At 38.9% G+C, this 17,635-nt stretch overlaps 1 protein-coding gene across 1 annotated transcript in view; it reads left to right on the top strand.

Annotated features, from left to right (window-relative positions):
• LOC126547093 (aldo-keto reductase family 1 member B1-like) overlaps window positions 1-17,635 on the top strand; it is a 57,621-nt gene that overhangs the window by 17,981 nt on the left and 22,005 nt on the right. Inside the window, exons 2-7 of the mRNA XM_050194955.3 lie at window positions 2,942-3,027; window positions 3,893-4,060; window positions 7,653-7,769; window positions 8,328-8,405; window positions 12,299-12,415; window positions 16,754-16,860. Of these exons, the coding sequence (XP_050050912.1) occupies window positions 2,950-3,027; window positions 3,893-4,060; window positions 7,653-7,769; window positions 8,328-8,405; window positions 12,299-12,415; window positions 16,754-16,860 (665 nt within the window). The 5' untranslated portion in view covers window positions 2,942-2,949. The remainder of the gene's footprint in view (window positions 1-2,941; window positions 3,028-3,892; window positions 4,061-7,652; window positions 7,770-8,327; window positions 8,406-12,298; window positions 12,416-16,753; window positions 16,861-17,635) is intronic.

The raw sequence follows: 17,635 nt of genomic DNA, 5'->3' as shown, positions 1-17,635 counted from the left end.
AAGTAAGATTCAAGTAAGCTGAGAGCAATGCCATGGATGCCGTAATAAGTTAGTTTATGAACCAGAAGTTTATGATCAATAGAATCGAAGGCTTTAGATAAGTCGACAAAAACGCCTAAGGTTAATAAACGTGCCTCAAAATTTTCAAGGATTAGTTCTCTCTGCTGACCAGAGACATGCACGTCATGAATTTCACAGTATCTTTAGCTATATATAGGTCCCTTTTTTTTCAAGAACAGGAAAAGCGGTTAAAGGTTGCCAGGTATGGTCTTTGGTTACTTTTTAATACAATCACGTTGATGACCGAGTATCTTGTCCCAAGCCAATATTGCTGCTAAAACCTTTAATGTTTTGGTATGAGAATTGGAATCTGACGCGCTGACTAGCCACCTCCGCAGTTTTGCGCCCTTTCTAGCCTTCTTTATTGTGACCTGCATGTGAATGTCTTAGTGTATGAATAGGTGGTTTGTCGTAGCTTTTTAAAGGAAAGGGAGTATTTTGTTTTCCAAGCAAGGTCACGTGCAAAGAAAGGTGAAATACTGTATGAAAAAAACATGTATTATTGTAATTACTTGCAAATTATTAATTACATTAGATGAAAAGAATGAGTACTTAAGGAAACCTCATTTCTAATTATTGCATTCTTTGTTTTATTTGTTTTTAGATAAGCGTGGCCATATCTTATTGAGTGTGAAGTACACCGATGACCGAGTAATAGCACTAAAATTATAAAAGAAAGGCACCCATTCTAATATATTGCAAGGATGGATGGAATTCCGATGCCCTTGCGCCCCTAAAGTTAATGGACATATTGTTTTGTTTTTGTGCCTTGCAATTCATAACACAATTTTTGTTTCTCTGTGCACACCAACATTTATTAGCTTTCTTTGTAGACAGCTTAATTAAAGGCCAATTAGCATTATTTCAAGTTTTATTAGGTTCATATGGTTCTAAATGATGCGCTTTAATTTTCACTTTTAGAATTTCTAGTCGCCCATACATATGTAAGCTTGCAGCTTATATTTTTCTGCAAACATTTACTTGTGTGAAAGCCATTCTGTGCAAGTACACAAGCTACCTCTTACCTTCAAGGTGTATCAAAATTGGGAGTAAATCGAAAATTCTGTGACTATTCTTAAGAATGGTACATGCATAAAAAAGTGAGCAGCCCATGCATTGCTCGTGAGTATTTCTGAGAGCTGATGGCTACACGCCTTGTACGTTTAACGGAATTCATTGCAGTTATCAAATGAACTCTAATGAAACAACTTGGCTGTTATATATTTGACAAAGCTTTATATAGATAACAGGCAAAAGTACCTTCTCCAGGCCTTATCACTGAATGTAGGTAAAATTTTTACACATGCCTTCAAAGATCCTCCTGTAGTGCCATCTGAAAAAGTAACTGCTGATTTGCCACAGGGTGGCACATAGAAGGTGTACTCAAAGAGTAATAAAACGTTTTGGTGCTCTCCACAAAAAAGATGCACAGGTCTGTATAGGAGCATGATTAATGCAGATGGATCTCAAGGACACATTTCGCCCATTGTCAGTTGAATAAAAACGCTTAGTCAGAAAATTCTTTCTCCCAAATGGTTCAATTGTTAACAGTGTGTATGGGCCAGATTTCTCGTCAGGGACACAGATCTACAGGTGGCACAAAGCTTTTGAGGACCGCTGTGAAGACGATGCTGAAGGGTGACCTGGCCGCCTTTGTCCTTAAGAATGGAAGTCAATGTTTCCCATGTGAAGGCAGCTCTGGATGCTGACAAGCGTCAATACTGCCTCTGGGAGCGTTGTACCCCAGGGAGCACTGTTAATCGAACTTTTTATCATGAGGTCTTTGAATATTCCAGGAAGACAGCTTTGAATGTTCACCCCGAGGTTGCCTCTTCATGGATGCTTACCATGACATTGCCCCCTGCCTATCCGTGCTCAAATTTTTGTCGAAAAAGATCTGTCCCAATGCATGCACACCCTTTCTGCAGCCCTTATCTGGCCTCTGTGATTTGTTTTTGTCCATAAAAATCCAAATGTCACCTCAAGGGAACTTATTTTGGAACCCTTAAAGACATCCAAACTGCTGTGACGACGACTCTAAACATGTCAGAAAGTGACGTCCAGGATTGCTACGAACAGTGGAAGGATTGCTAGAACTGCTGCATTATTTCTCAAGGATGTTCTTTCGAGGCAAATATTGTTCCTTTGTAACTTTTTAAACAAAGCGAAACAAGACTAATGATTGCAAAAAGGGGGACGAAGACAAATGGCGCTTGCCTTCATCCCCCTTTATGCCATTCTTTGTGTTGTTTTGCCCTGTTTAATGAGATGGAACACCAACTAGCCTAGTCTTGCACCTTACTCCTTTGTAACATTTCAGAATAGAAGTAGTTCTACAAAATCAGTTTCATTACGTTTGGGACACATCTCGTAGCTATGTTGTTAGCAGGCTTCTATCAATGCTGACTGGTTGCTTGAACCATGTAGCACTCTTTTGCTCCTTTGACTTTGTGCATATGCTGTTTTACTTCACACTTTAGGCCCTTGGTGTTTATGCCGCTGCTGAACTTGTGACTTCAGTGTAGAAACTCATCTTGGGCAGAAAGTGACTGAGCTTTTGAAGGAATTGTCTTACCTTAAAATGAAAGAAAAAGACGAGAACATGAATAAGTGTGTGAAGTTAACATAACTTAAGGGGTAATTTCTGGATTCTTTGGGAAACTCCTGTGCTTGTTTCAGAACATTCATAGGTAGCATAAGTATGTATTAACTGTAGGGTATAAAACATCATTATTTTTGGTGCAGGAATAGTTGGAATTCCTGTATGAGTCATTTTCCTTTGTTTTCTTGTATTTCTTTGCTTCATACAGTGTCCAGAATGTACTAGTTTAATATATGCTGTGGCTCAGTTACTCATTTTCATTGCATTCTTCTTCTGCAGGATAAAAGATGGCCGCAAATTCTGTTCCTACTGTGACACTGTCGACGGGGTTCAAAGTGCCAATTGTTGGCCTTGGAACATGGAAGGTGTGTTGGTTCACTCAATCATGTTTAGTCTATTTCTTTTTTTAACAAACAACAAATTATTTCCGCCTGTAAGTTTGCATTCTGATATGCGATGTGAAATGCCATATATGGATCACAAAAGCTCATTTTTTAAACGATGTTCTGTTCTGTAATTATCTTGAATTATATAGTGTGCCTTTTTCTTCCAAGATAAATTCGTAGAATTGTGTTATGATAATGGGATGTATATAATAGTGTTGTAGGCTCATGTTTGAGATTTAGCAAACAAACAATATGAGATGACTAGATAAGTGAAAAATAGATTGGTAGTACTACAGGTAGCTAAGAAAGTTCCCTGCCATAAATCTCTTATAGCATTTTTGACAAGCTTGGAAGTTCATGCATATTGCGTCGCTTAGCTACATGCACACTGACAATTGCATAAGCATATGCTTATCTGCACTAATTTTTTAAAGAGAACTTCTTTAATTGAACGGTGATGACAATTAACAGGCCTGGAGTTGGGCCTTCTGCATTACTAGCTTAAAGTGATCAATAATAATAGTAGCTCTGTTTTCTTTGACAAGTGGTCGCCACTGTAACTGACAAGACAAACTATATCATTACAGTTTCTTCAATTGGCACAACTGAATAAAACAAGGAGTTCTAACATGATTAATGATATTTAGAAAATGCAATACAATTTACTCACTTTTTACTGCAGAATAAAACACTCCATTTTGCAAGTGCTAATCAAAAAGTGCACTTCACAGATGTGGTTTTTTTCCTTGAATGTGCCTAGATGAAAGTTCGGTAACAGTGTGATTAAAACGTTTTCTTTGTCTCTTCTTGTGGATTTGCTCTGACCCTGGCAATGTCTATACAGTCAGATCCAGGCAAAGTGGAGGAAGCAGTAAAGATTGCCATTGATGCTGGCTACCGACACTTTGATTGTGCCCTTGTCTATCAGAATGAAAATGAAGTTGGCAGCGCCATCAGTGCAAAGATTGCTGATGGAACTGTGTGTAGAGATGACCTGTGGATCACCAGCAAGGTAGTGTCTGCGTACCATATTTTTCTGTGTTTGTTTCCTTCCCTGTGAGCAAGTAGAGAGGAATGCATTCACATACTCCTTAGCGAATACAAACAAGTGATTGTAGATAATTAATTTTTTAATGCAGTGGAAAGCTTACCATCAACAGTGCCTAGTCCCACAGCAGTTACATGGTAAACACCGTATAAAAATTTTTATGAGAATTTTCGAACATGTGGTGACGCTCGTATTTATGTAGTGTGCTGGAAACAGTGATGAGTAAACGTGATACCTTTTGTACACAGGCATGAAAAATAATGCGAAAACGTGTAGCCGCGGACTAAAGCAATCAATCTATCATTTATCGACGTGATAATATTGTGGCTAAGGGTTTCGGAACTACTGAAATAATTTTCACAATAATATATACATGCCATGGTTATATATATCATGCCAAACTTTTTTTACAATGTTAGAGCAAAGTTCCTGAAAATGAAACACTTGCACACGTGACACCACAGTTATTCTTCTCGCAGTGCCAGAACTCCTTCTTGGCACAATGAGATGAAAGTGTTTTGTAGATCACAGGGAGACCACAGAACACTGGGCGATAAGCAAACTTGCATGCGTACAAAAGAACTTAGCACACCACCATGTAATGAGGGCCACAACTATTCCATTTGGGAACGCATAAGGAGTGCCACTTTTCAGAATAATCTTTGTTTGTGTCAGTTGCTAATAAAATGGAACACCTTTTAAAGTAAAAGGCATGTTGTAGGAGCTAAGTTATGTATACCATTTAGCAGACTTGTGGGGGCCACTGCAACTCCGATAGTACCTTACAAAATTTTCACAGTAGAGTGTTGCTTCATCCAGGTTTAGGTTACTTTCTGTGCTAATGTAAATGTATAACCTCTATTCTTGTGGTCAGTTCTATCAATATAAAACTCAATCTTTTTTACTTCCACCACAATTTTAAGACACATTTTTTTTCAGCCATGTGTGTATTGCCTTCATCAAATTTCACCTGAATGCATGAACACATGGCTCATGTAGCCACAAGCACCACAGTGTGCTATTTTGGACTCTGCCAAACATTGGCGTAATGTCACATTTCACTATGTTTGCAATGTTTGCATTTTAAGCCAATCAGGAAGGGTGTAGCTGCACTGTGAGTTGGTCAGAGCCAACGAAATAGTGAAATTGGCAGCGATCATTGTCCATAATAGCATTCTACAGAGTGTTGGCTGCTGGATTCCAGGTGGTACCACATGCCAGCATATGGTACCTCTTGATAGAAAACACAATTACTGTCTTCGCTGGCTGTTCTGTTACAGCTATGATGGTGATGTTCATGGTTTACAAGTGCTGCTTGCCAGTTCAAGGCTTTGTTAGGCACAGTGGCCAGTCCTGTATGACACTAGCAACTGTTCAGCCATCCATGTCTGCATGCTCAGGCCAAGTCCCATGGTGACGCAGCACATTAAGGCATAAGAGTATGCATGAAAAGTTTTGACACCCTTTTGTGTAGAGAAAAAACAAAAAAACAGAAGCAAAATTATATATTTAAAACAAAATGCCAGCTAACTACCATGCTGCATGCATTATGCTTAAGAAATAGTGTTATAATGTACGTCATTCAGCTTCATCAAAATTTTTATAAGTTATTGTTTAGCTTCAGCGAGTGTAAGGAACTGAATTGTTTGAAAGAATGTAAGTTTGGGCATGTTAGCATTTCATTTTAGCCTTTAGCGCACAAAATAAACAGGGACAGTGTAGACAGATGCAGATGAGTACATCATCTGTGTCTGTCTACACTGTTCCTGTATTTTTTGTGCGCTAGAGGCTGCATATTTTGCGTATCTGCCTGGCACAAAATAAATTATACTAACAAGATTAGGTGAGATGATGGCAAAAGTGCTTTTCTTTTGTATGAGTGTAAGTACGCCCATTATTAAAAGTATGCAAACCACAAGAAAATGTGCCATGCTATCGGCAAGCCTGTTTGCTTGAACAGCAGATACTCCGGCAAAAGCTGCTATAGAAACCTCTCAGTGCATCTCATCTTTCTCACAGGCATGCTGCTTTCTGACTGTAATGCTGTGCACTGAATTTCACTGGTGCACACCATTTTTGCTGATACATCATAACGTCATATATGTCTTCAGATTATGTCATATTCGGAGAGGTGAGTGACATGGTCCACATGCGGTACGATTTCAGTTTTGGCCTGCTCCCAGAGGTCACTGGGAAGGTTGAGCAATTTTGTGCTTTTCTTTCTTCTGCATGCATGTTTTATTGCCAATGCTTGCAATACAAGCAATGTTGACTTCATGCATTACATTTTAAAAGGTGTCGCCAGTTCCTGTAGCTCAAGTGTAAAACATATAGTATGCAGAACATATTGTATACTTAGTAGTGCAATGGCATGCTACATCATAGCCTCCTATGTTTATTTCTATACCTCCATTGCCCGAAGGCCTTACAGACGGCATGGTGAAAGAAAAAAAGTATGTGTCATAAGCGGTTAGTACATACAATAATCTTCAATGGCAGATTTAAATGTGGAGACGTTGAGAATGATGATGACGAAGGTGGGAAAATGATTCCATTCTTTTGCTGTTTTTGGGATGAATGGATCAGAATTCAAATTAGTGCGACAAAAACGCCCGTCAACTTTTTGGTGGTAGTTAGTATGACATGACAGATAAGTTGGCTCACTAAGTTGATCTTTCAAAAGTGCATTATGAAAAATTTTGTGGAAAATTGGTAAACAGGACATTTTCCTTTTACTTTATAAGAGTTTACAGGAGGCTATGGCTACACATAGAAAAAAAAGAGAACCACAGGACAAGCACTGCAAGAATTTTTTTTCGGCTCCATATTGTGTTCCATTAGGCTACTACATTGTAGTTATGTCACACCTACAAGCCTGCTTCTCATTCCTTTAAAGGACATAATGTCGTGTGTGCTGGCTAAATTGAAAACTGTCTTGCCAGTGCGACACCAGACTTGCTGTTGTCTCTTGCAAACATCACACATATAAACATGTACACATCAGACAGAAAAGCGCGAAATAGCTTGACCTTTTGGGTGAACTCTGAGAGCGGCACAAAGTTGTGAAAGAAAATTCTACTGCACTGCGGACCATCCTGGTCGCTCACTAAATCTGGGGAGACATGCAATGTGATCACGGAAAAGCCATAGTGGCACCCCATGCTGGCACAGACGAAGTGCAGCACATAGCATTAGCACATGCCTGCAGGTAAGGGATTCACCACCAGGTTCTATATGAGGTGCCTCACAGGCAATGGGGCATCCATGCACTTTGGAAGGTGATACTGTGGTCTGTACACTTTTGCTCACAGGTCTGTATGTGAGTAGTATTAAGAAACAAATTCATCTTAGTACTATGGCATGAAATCACTGAAAGTTACTTGAATGCTTGGCTATGTTTAATAAACGTACAAAAATGAAATAGTTTAAGTGTTGTTCAGCCTTGCTATTGCTTTTTAATGAGCGTTTATAAACATATAATGAAATAGCTTTCGTATTGTTCAGCATTGCTATTTTTTTTTTGCTCACACACACACATATACTGTGACTTTTGCAGTTGTGGTGCACCTTCTACACTCGTGCCAGAGCAGTTGAAGGATGTGAGCTGTCTTTGAAACTGTTGGGTCTGAACTACCTTGACCTCTACCTTATGCACTGGCCATTTGGTTACAAGGTGGGACAGCACCTTAATCAAAGTGTGGTTCATTGTGAGAGGGGTCATATAGCCTCAATTCTTAATGCTGTTTACTTATGCATGGAAATTGAGAATTAAAGTATCACCAGATTTGTTCATGAGAGCTGCTTTGTGATCAACATAACTGAAGTTGATGAGCATAGTATTTGAAATACTGTTGATGTGCTTCATATTGCAGTGCATACCAAACAGGATGGAATTTAAGGAACTTTTTAAGTTCATTTATTATTTTTTTTGTGAAAGGAATATGTAATAAATTTTCAGGGTATCAGAAGCAAGAAAAGTACCTTTAGGAGTGTAATTTAGTCGTGTTTATAAACTATATTTCTTTATGCTACCCATATATATTTATTTGTAGCATAACTTTTGCATTTAATATGCTTTTATATGTTTCTCATTGTAAATATTACTTTGATAAGCTGCAGATAAAAATACTGTGCTCATTGTTTTATGGTTTAGTAAATTATGTGACAAAAACTGTGTTGAAAGCACATGACAAAACTACTTCTTGTCTTTTAATATGCTTGCCTTGTTCAGGATGGCACTGACTACTTTCCACGTGATGCTGCTGGGGAAATAATTGACAGTGATGTGGATTACATTGAAGTTTGGAAGGTAAACTGTATGCTTTTGAAGAGTATTTTTGTAACTATCTGCTAGTTATTAAAATGGGTAATTAAATTGTACAGCCTTTGTCAAAACGAAAAGAAAGCCAGTATCCGAATAAGTGCACTAAGGATGGTTGATTATATTTTTTATTCGATTGGCGATTAATAATTAATAATATTAGCGTTTAATTGAGTAATCCTTTTCGATGCAGGGTTTTTCATTGATTAATTGATTAATAGAAATTTTGCCGGCCGCATATTAAAAGGTTGCGACACAGTTATCTACCCTTGTAGGACTCTATTTTAATGCTTGAGAAGTGGGACCAAGTTTGAAAACAGGGGCATAAATGTTTGACGAATGATAATCTTTACCTTGTTGAAGACTAAATATAGTTGGCACTAGTGGCTTTTGAAAAGATAAACAATATGTGGTATAAAAAGGCGCTTAGTGCAGAGTTATACCGCTGTCACACGGGCAAACAAAAGTGCACTTTGAGCAAGTACACTTGAGCACGCTGTAATTTTGGCGGCATGCTGCTACACGAGAAAGAAAAGTGTTCCTTTAAATTGGTGGCGATAGTGCTTGCGAGTCAGGAGGCGAATAATATATTTGATAACTTAGAAATGCGTCCACAAAAAGTTTGTTATTGCTAGAAATAGCATTTACAAACAAGTGACGCCAGTGATGGCAACTTGACCAGTACCAGTCCAAACGATGCGTTCAGCCAAACAACTGTGCGACCATTACCTGGTGTGGTCGTAAACAGCCCAAAAGGGATGTTTTTTTTTCAGTGTGGCACATTTTGTAACCTTGTAATGTTACTAATTAAAAAATATGTTATTCAAAATTACTCCTGACTCTGCTTTCAGTATTACTTTACTTATTTTTTACTCATTGCTAACGACGCTACACACTTCACCGCTGCGTCAGCGTGTGTGTTGGCCGAACACACACGCTGACGAGTGCACTCTGCAGTAAGTGTCACGAAGCATTTCTGCGTGGCAACCTGCAAATGACACTAGCGGCAAAGTGCCCTCGCTCAAATTGCGCCTAATTTTTCCCCGTGTGACAGGGGCATTAAATAATATGCATGGTACTAGTGAATACATGTAGAGCACATTTAAACAAGAAATAAGAAAAATGGCAAAAGTGGAAGGTGAAGTTGAAGTCAAATAAGCAAGAGAGAGACAAAAGGGGGGGTAAGACAGGGAGGTTAGCCAGTGTAAGTACCGGCTGGCTACCCTGTGCTGGGGAAAGGGGCAAATGAAATAAAATGAGAAAGAAGAAAAAAAAATTCACGCAATAACACAATGCTATGCGCTACAACATTCAAAGACGGTCGCACAGTTCACAAACCCTTAAAAATTTCAGCAGAGCCCTTAAGGCCTTGAGTGCCGGAACTCGTCTGGACCAGTGTCCTAGAAAATTTTCTTCTGTGAAGGGGCGATTGTACAGTAGAAAAGAGCATGTGGTTTAAAATCCTAAACCAGTAATTTTCTTTTCCCTTGTGCATATTGCAATTTCTTCCTTATTTTAACTGTACAATCGCCCCTTCACAGTCAGTCAAGAACTCCTCAGGACCTCACTGAAGTTCTTGACTGACTGTGAAGGGGCGATTGTACAGTTAAAATAAGGAAGAAATTGCAATATGCACAAGGGAAAAGAAAATTACTGGTTTAGGATTTTAAACCACATGCTCTTTTCTACAAAGCAAATGAATGTCACTCGGTTGGGATTATTGGGTGAAGCCGATACCTTCTTTCAATGGCCACACAACCATCATGTGAGAATAGATACTCGGATGCTATAGATTTCCTGGAATCGACATGAACTCTATCGCTGTGTCAAACACATGCTCCTAACTGATACGCATGCTGTGTCATGTTTTTAGTGGACAGGGAGTGGCACGACGATCAACAACTGGGTTGCTATAGTATGCTTTGAATTGCGAGGGCATTTCAAGCTTCTGACTTCGGCCGGCATGTTGGTGCGTACGGTGTTGGGGAAGAGAGGGACATCACTTGGGCTCTGCATCACTTGGGACTGGGAAAAACGGTTGACAGTTGCTCTACCACAGTCGCAAAATCACTGCTCGTGCACCGCCGTTCCAGTACGATTGAAAAATTTTTAGACTATTCCTGTCAAACTCTAGAAAATGATAACCAACAAGTCTAATTAATTAAGTCAATTAAATGGAAGGTGGACATTGAAGATTAATCATTTTGTGGGATACATTTAATTGATTAATGAATTATAATCATTAATTGATATTACCAACCCTAAACTGCACTTGACTTTAGGACATTTCGTGTGCCTCCTGTTACTTTGACATTGTTTTCAAATATGTAATTCTATTCTGACTGCCTGATTTGTGCACTGTAAAGGTATTTGTAAATAAGTGCTAAGGAATTCTTGAAACTGAACTAAAGGGAACGCACTGTAAGAGCTTGTGAGCAAGAAACCAGTTATGTTCTTTTGCTATCAGCATAATAATAAGTACAGTTTGAGCTAAAAAATGTTTCTGTGAGCTTGTGGACATGTTGCAATTTTACAATGACAGCTTTTATAGGATCTTTTGGACTTTGTGGGTGAGATTGACACCGTTTTGTCCTGGGGCCATGACGTCGTTCTCTGCACAATATACTAAAAGCTTAAATTGTAGTTTTTACTCTTTTATGTTAAACAATAAAAAAATGTTAAATCACCCACTGATATGAATATGTTTAGTCAGTGCTGCAAGTGCTGTATGTCTCTCAGATTTTCCAAAGAAATTTTAGGGGAATAAGCACCTATTTAGATACCCTACACCCATTTTGCTGAGTTTGTATGCAATACCAGATGTCCAGATGTCGTAACAACCTAGATGGTGCATCTCTAAATAAAACCATTTGATATCATGTAGCCTTATGTATGCCTGTACACTTCAGAGATATGTAAGGGCCGACAATGTAATTACTAAGTATCAGGTTGTGAAATATCATTTGAGTGCAAAGAACAAAGGTATGCTCACTATTTGGTTCAAAATGCCGTGCTATATGAGCCGGTTCTCAGGTGCTAGTATTGTCGGCAGCGCAAGTAATATTTGTACACTGGTGTAATGACCTTTCGTTTTAAAGTGAGACTGCCAGTGTAGCAGTGCTTGTTCTTTGCACGCTTGCGTAAGCACTTTTTAGCCAGTGATGTTTAGCTCATTCTCACCCTTTATGCAGTCAGCAGTCCCAAGTTTCTTTGTATAAGGTTGGAAACTAATGTTGTGAAGTTACAGCTTAGCTCCAAGAAAGACTGACAGAAAAGTACTTGCATTGGCTAAAATATATTCCCATCTCTGCTGTAATATCTTGATTAGTTACACAGCATTGGTCCCTTTTTTAGCTGAACTATGTCTTCCATTGCTGCACTAGTCACTCAAGCAATTAGATGTTTAAGAAGCTAAACTAAATGTTGATAAAGGTGTGACTCTGTAATTGTGTCAAGGACTGAAGGCTTATCTTGCTTATATCACTGCGGGAAGCATGTAACCTGGTAAATGTCGCTTTTTAGTGCTTTTATGACTCAGTCAGACCCTGACAACCTCAAGTACCAGTAATAATGTCACATTTTGCATGCACGTTTATTTTCTGGTTGCTGATGTGATTATAGTAGTGTGTATGTATACTAGTATATAGACATAGCACTTTCCAGCATTGACTTTTCACTGAATAACCTGCTTTTGAAGTCATTATGCTTTGTGAACTATGAACAAAACATGAATACACAAATATATCCGTTTCGGTTACTTTTCGAATATGATTTTTCACTAGCTACTATGGGCAAAATGAAGTTTGCAGCTGCGATGCTTACATAGTTGCTTAGGTTAAGAGTAGTGTTTCCTTGGTCCTATAGATTGTTTTTCCTTGTAGGGAATGGAAGACTGTGTTGCCAAAGGCTTGGTACGAAGCATAGGTGTCTGCAATTTCAACAAGCAGCAAATGGCCAGACTTTACGAGTCTGCTACAATAAAGCCAGCAGTTTTACAGGTAAGTGCAATGAAGAAAACCTACGAGGTCAGCAATCAAAAAGAAAGCAAAATAGTTTCACAGCTGTGAATACTGATTGTGTGGTAAATCAGTAGGGGTTGCGAATATTCTAAACTTTCAAATAATGAATTGAATATTGTCATATTTGATTCGGTCCTTGAATCAAATAGTCACTTTTAGAAAATTTGATAATTTTTCGAATAGTTTTTCAACACTTCATGTCGTCAACTTAGCACGATCAAACATGAAACTGAAGCAAAAATATGACACCTTTCATCCTATCCACAGTCCACATAACGTAGAGCATGCTGCATCGCTGAGTGAACCAGAATTTTCTGGTAATATAACGGTCAGTTGCAATAGCATTTTATTTAGACATGATATTTGGCAGTGGGTATTGTTTGGTATTATTTATAGATGCAGTACCTGTGTGCTCTCATTGAATAAAATATGAATACCTTTCATTGCAATATACTTCATAATAAATAGGGGCGCATCTGCTGAAACCATTCTGATTAGAGAAAAATTGATTTTTTTCGTTCTTCCATCACCTTGGTTTGGTAGCCAAAGTAATGCAGATGCTAATTGACTCACATTATCTTTATAAACTTTATATGATAATGGATGACAGGATATGCTCCGAAGAGCCCTGGGTTAGCGAACAAATTGCTTAGTTCTTCCTAATGCACCCTTTGTATGTTTATTAAAGCATATTTTATAACATGCAGTATAAAGACAGAAACATTCTATAATTGTGATGTGAATAGCAGGATGGGAAAATTGTTTGATATTAATGGTGCGAAGGCTGTTCATTATTTGCAAACTATTTGAAAAATATTTCATTAATATTTGATTTGGTCTCAAAAACTATTCGTATACCCCTATAAATCAATCTTCACTCGCACGATAAATAGTTGCTCCTGACTTTCAAATTGGACCTGTAGCAGCAAGTTATCCTACAATCACAGATAGTATCTGATTATATATTTTGATTTTCTTTTGCAGTGTGAACACTTCAGCTAGGTGTGAAGTGACATATCAAGGAATCAAAGTTGTATCTGACCAAGTTTATGAGCCAGCTATACATGTGGTATTATGTGACTAAAACTTACAATTTGTAATATAAAAATCTGCTTCAGTGAGCATAGTTCTTTTTTTTTTATAAGTAATGAGCTCAAGTGCAGCCAGTATCAATTGTTGAACAGCTTCATTTATGTGTCTTCTCTGTATATTAGTATTTAGGTACAAAAACCAATGTTGAGCTTCAGTCGGTCTCTTCTGCAAAATACTAACTCATAGTGTGGCTGGCTTTTCTGCCTTATGTACAGTTCAGCTGGGGCAGAATTTGGTTAGTGCAGATTCAGTAGTGTCGAATTACTTGTTTGAGTTGCGTAATGCTAGGTGGTGCAAGCTCAGTTTGCTCATTTTTTACTTCTTTACTGCAGGAAGTGTACTTGTGCAAAGAACTACATTTCCTTTGGGTATGACTATATATATAATCTAATTTCTTTTGTTTTGTTTATTTAGCTGACCTACCTAACTTGCCGTGGCCCACCCAATTTGAAAACTTTTTACCTTCAACGCCGACCGTGGCCGACGTGTGCGGCGCCGATGACCGCGCGGAGTGGTGTCAAGTGACGTGATGTGAATTCCCCGCGGTTGTCTGTCACTCAGATTGGCCTTAAAGAGCTGATGATAACCCACAGAAATCACCTGCCATGAAGATGGAAACACCCTCCTATTTTCTGGAAGAAAATTTGAAAGCAACAATTTCTAAGCAATAGAAGATTGCCATAACGCAAGTATGGCCCACTATTAAACTGAAAACACCATTGGTATTTAGGAAAACTTCGCTATTTCTTCAGTGTCAAAGAAAAAACTGCCGAATTTTATTTGACAGACATTCCATAAACAAAAATATTTTCCAGACCACCATATACAAACTGAGTTATCAGTGCTGGTATACTAACTTGGTGTTCTCTTTAGTAAGAGTAGAACATACTATGTGTCAATTTTATAGGTACCGAAATAAGTTACTGATAGCTAACAAGATTCTGATTAATTGATGTGATTAGGTTCCTCAGCATCTTCAGCACTGTGGTTTATGCACAAAATTTGGTAGCATAAATGTTTGTGCTCAATTTGCTGATATTCAATGTTTGATTCAATATTCAGCTTTCTGGATTCGATTCAGTATTCGATTCAAAATCTACTATTCGGTATTCACACACCCCTACTTTATATGCACTTAACTGCGATTTGATGCATGGAATAAAGGAAGGCAAGGACAGGATATGGCCCTTGTACATTTCTTTAGTGATTATAAAATAAGAGTGCTCATACTGAAGGGCTCTGCATGATGTGCATAGTAACTATGTTGCTGCAGTTGATTCAGTATGCTAGATGCCAGGGTGCAGCAATATATCTGTGACTGCAGGGCCTTATTCTCCTGAGGAATAAAGTGTGGCTCTGGCAATGACTCTGCTGCGTGACCTTGAAGATCATACATTGAATTTCATTTCGTGGCAGGGCCTTATTATTCTGGGGAATAAAGTGTGGCTTCGGCAATGACTCAGCTGTGTGACCTTGAAGATCATACATTGAATTTCATTTAGTGCCAGCCTTAGGTACCTCCTTCTGGTCATTCTGCAAAAATGCTAACTTGAGGCTCTTGAGGCTCCTGAGTGCTTCAATGGCTTGGGTGTAGGGCTGCTCTGCTAACAGTGTACATGGTGCTTTTATCTTCGATGGAACTTTAATAGAGGCTATCTACCACTCTTTAAGGCCCCCTATACCTTTGTGCTGAAATTGTATGCTTATCATCGAAAGTGGCCATGCTTGCGGCAGTTTCTTCAGAAAATAGGTGAAAATTTTTAAAACGAACTTTCGTTTCTGTGAGGTTACTTGAATACAAGCATATGTAGGTCGGCAACATTGATAACTGAGAGTTATTGTGAAAAAACACTGAAAAATTAAACCCAGAATGAGTGCAGCGTTAGCATCGAGAAAAATAAGTTCTGGAAAGTTACAATTGTCATCGACCCAATTGTAGCACGAAGCTACAAAGGAAACTCATGCTGGTTACCCAGAAAGAAAGCTTCGCAGTTGAGGGGAAATTTGTCCCGGTCCGAGATTCGAACCTGGGACCAACGCCATTCTAGGGGGGGGGGGGGGGGGGGCACTCTACCATCTGAGCTAACCAGGAGTCTAGCAGATTGCCGCGCGAGGGTGAGTTAATCGACGACTTGAAGCAAAAGGAGACTGAATATGGCAAATCAGTCCTTTGGCATCCCTTAAGGTAGAGGAAAATTCCTAGTCCAAGTTGGAATCCTGAACCTGGACGAATTTTCCCTCAACTGCGAAGCTTTCTTTCTGAGAAACACATATGGATTTCCTTTGTAGCTTCATGCTACAATCTGGTGGATGACAATTTTTCCTTTCATGAACCTTCCTCCACCTTATGAAATTCCGCAGAGATGATTTGCCAAAATAAGTTCTACAACTATGCAATTGAAACATTAAAAAAATATCTGCAAATTGTGGCAGACTTCTGCAAAACTTTTAATTCAATATGCAAATGTGTCTTTTTTTCTATCTCTCCAAGCATTTATATACATCCCAGCTACGTGTGCAATTTTAGGAGGGGTGGCAGAGTCAGTCACTAGGTAGTGGAACCACTGAGACAGGCATATTGTGAACACCGGCAACACAGAAGAGTATGTGAATGGCACATGGCCCTCCATGAGGGAGTCACAAGGGGGAAAAGAAAGGATGAAAGTGTTAGTTAAGTTCTAAGTAGACATAAATGGCCACACGGCTACACGTATTAGGCAGTGTGACAATACCTGGCGCGAAGGCAGTGCCAATTTTCTGCACAAATTCCCCTTAGTAATGCCTGCAGAAAGCTAACAATTTAGGCAATAAATAAAAGTGCAAAAACACCACTGCTATTGAAAAACCACTTTTGATGAAAAACAGAGTATGTAGTAGTTGCTAAGGCATATGTAATTATATGTGATGTCATGATGGTGGAATGACAACCTATTTGGTCGTGATTGACGTTTCAGCAATGTGTGCCGACTCATGTAGTAATCTTTTCGTGGCTTGTTGCGTCAAGTTAAAAGTGATCTCTTAAGCGATAAAACTATACTTATACTTGTCATTTTGAGAGATGATCATTCCCTCAGCACTATAATTGCGGGACGCATTCTGGATGCAGGATGGTCCCTTTAGATGATCCATTGCCATAGTGAGTGAATGGCTTCTGCGCCTGTGTCTTCAGGCTGCTCATGTTACATAACGACAGGATGTGTATGTACTTGTGAATATTGTTTACAGGTGGAGTGCCATCCATATCTGAACCAGAGTGAGCTGCTCAGCTTCTGCCAAGAGCACAACATGGCGTTAACTGCTTACAGCCCACTTGGCTCTCCTGATCGGCCTTGGTACGGTACTCTACATTGCAAGCCAACAGGCTAAAAAGTATAAAATGAAATGCCAAACACAATCACTCTGTGCGGTTGCAAACTCTGCAGTAACATACTTCTAAGACACTGCCAGTATCTGACAAGACCTTAAGATGGAATGAAGGGTACAATTGCATTGGCATAGGCAAATTGCATAAGCATTGAGAAAATCCATGGCACAAGCTAGATGTGGTGTATATAGTTCTACTGACTGAAGAGCTCATGAAGGAGAGAAGGATGAGAAGATTAGAACAAGCTGATATTGAATGTCATAATGGTCACTAACTTGTACAGTTAAAGTAATGAGAGTCTTACATTATGTGTTTGCACTTTATATGATAGTTAGGCATTACCATGTATCTCAGCTAATCCGGGCCATGCTGTTTTGAAGAAGGGCTACGAGATATGATGAAGGGACCAACGGTGTATTGTTAGCAATTACCTTGTGCATGCTGGTGATTTTTTCTGTTATCAGCTACTTGCAGACTTGCGTAAACCAATGCGTAATGTCAAATTACGCATTGCATTCGAAAGAAAACATCATATTCAGCAGTTTCCAACTCTCTAAATTTTGAGTTGTAGTGCAAAACGCGAAAAAGATTGCGAAATGAAGGTGGGACCGCAGGTTTCACGTGTGCAAAAGTAGTGCTCTTAAATGGGATTTTGAAAAATCAAAAGTATTCGATCGCTGATTTGGAAACAGCGAAAAAGTGACAACTTAAGGCAACGACATAGCTGTTGGCTGCTGCTACAA

This window comes from Dermacentor andersoni, chromosome 1 (genome assembly GCF_023375885.2).
Source record: "Dermacentor andersoni chromosome 1, qqDerAnde1_hic_scaffold, whole genome shotgun sequence".
NCBI classification, from domain to species: Eukaryota; Metazoa; Arthropoda; class Arachnida; order Ixodida; family Ixodidae; genus Dermacentor; species Dermacentor andersoni.
The sequence above is the reverse complement of the archived record's forward strand: the minus strand, read 5'-3'. Positions and strand labels throughout refer to the sequence as shown.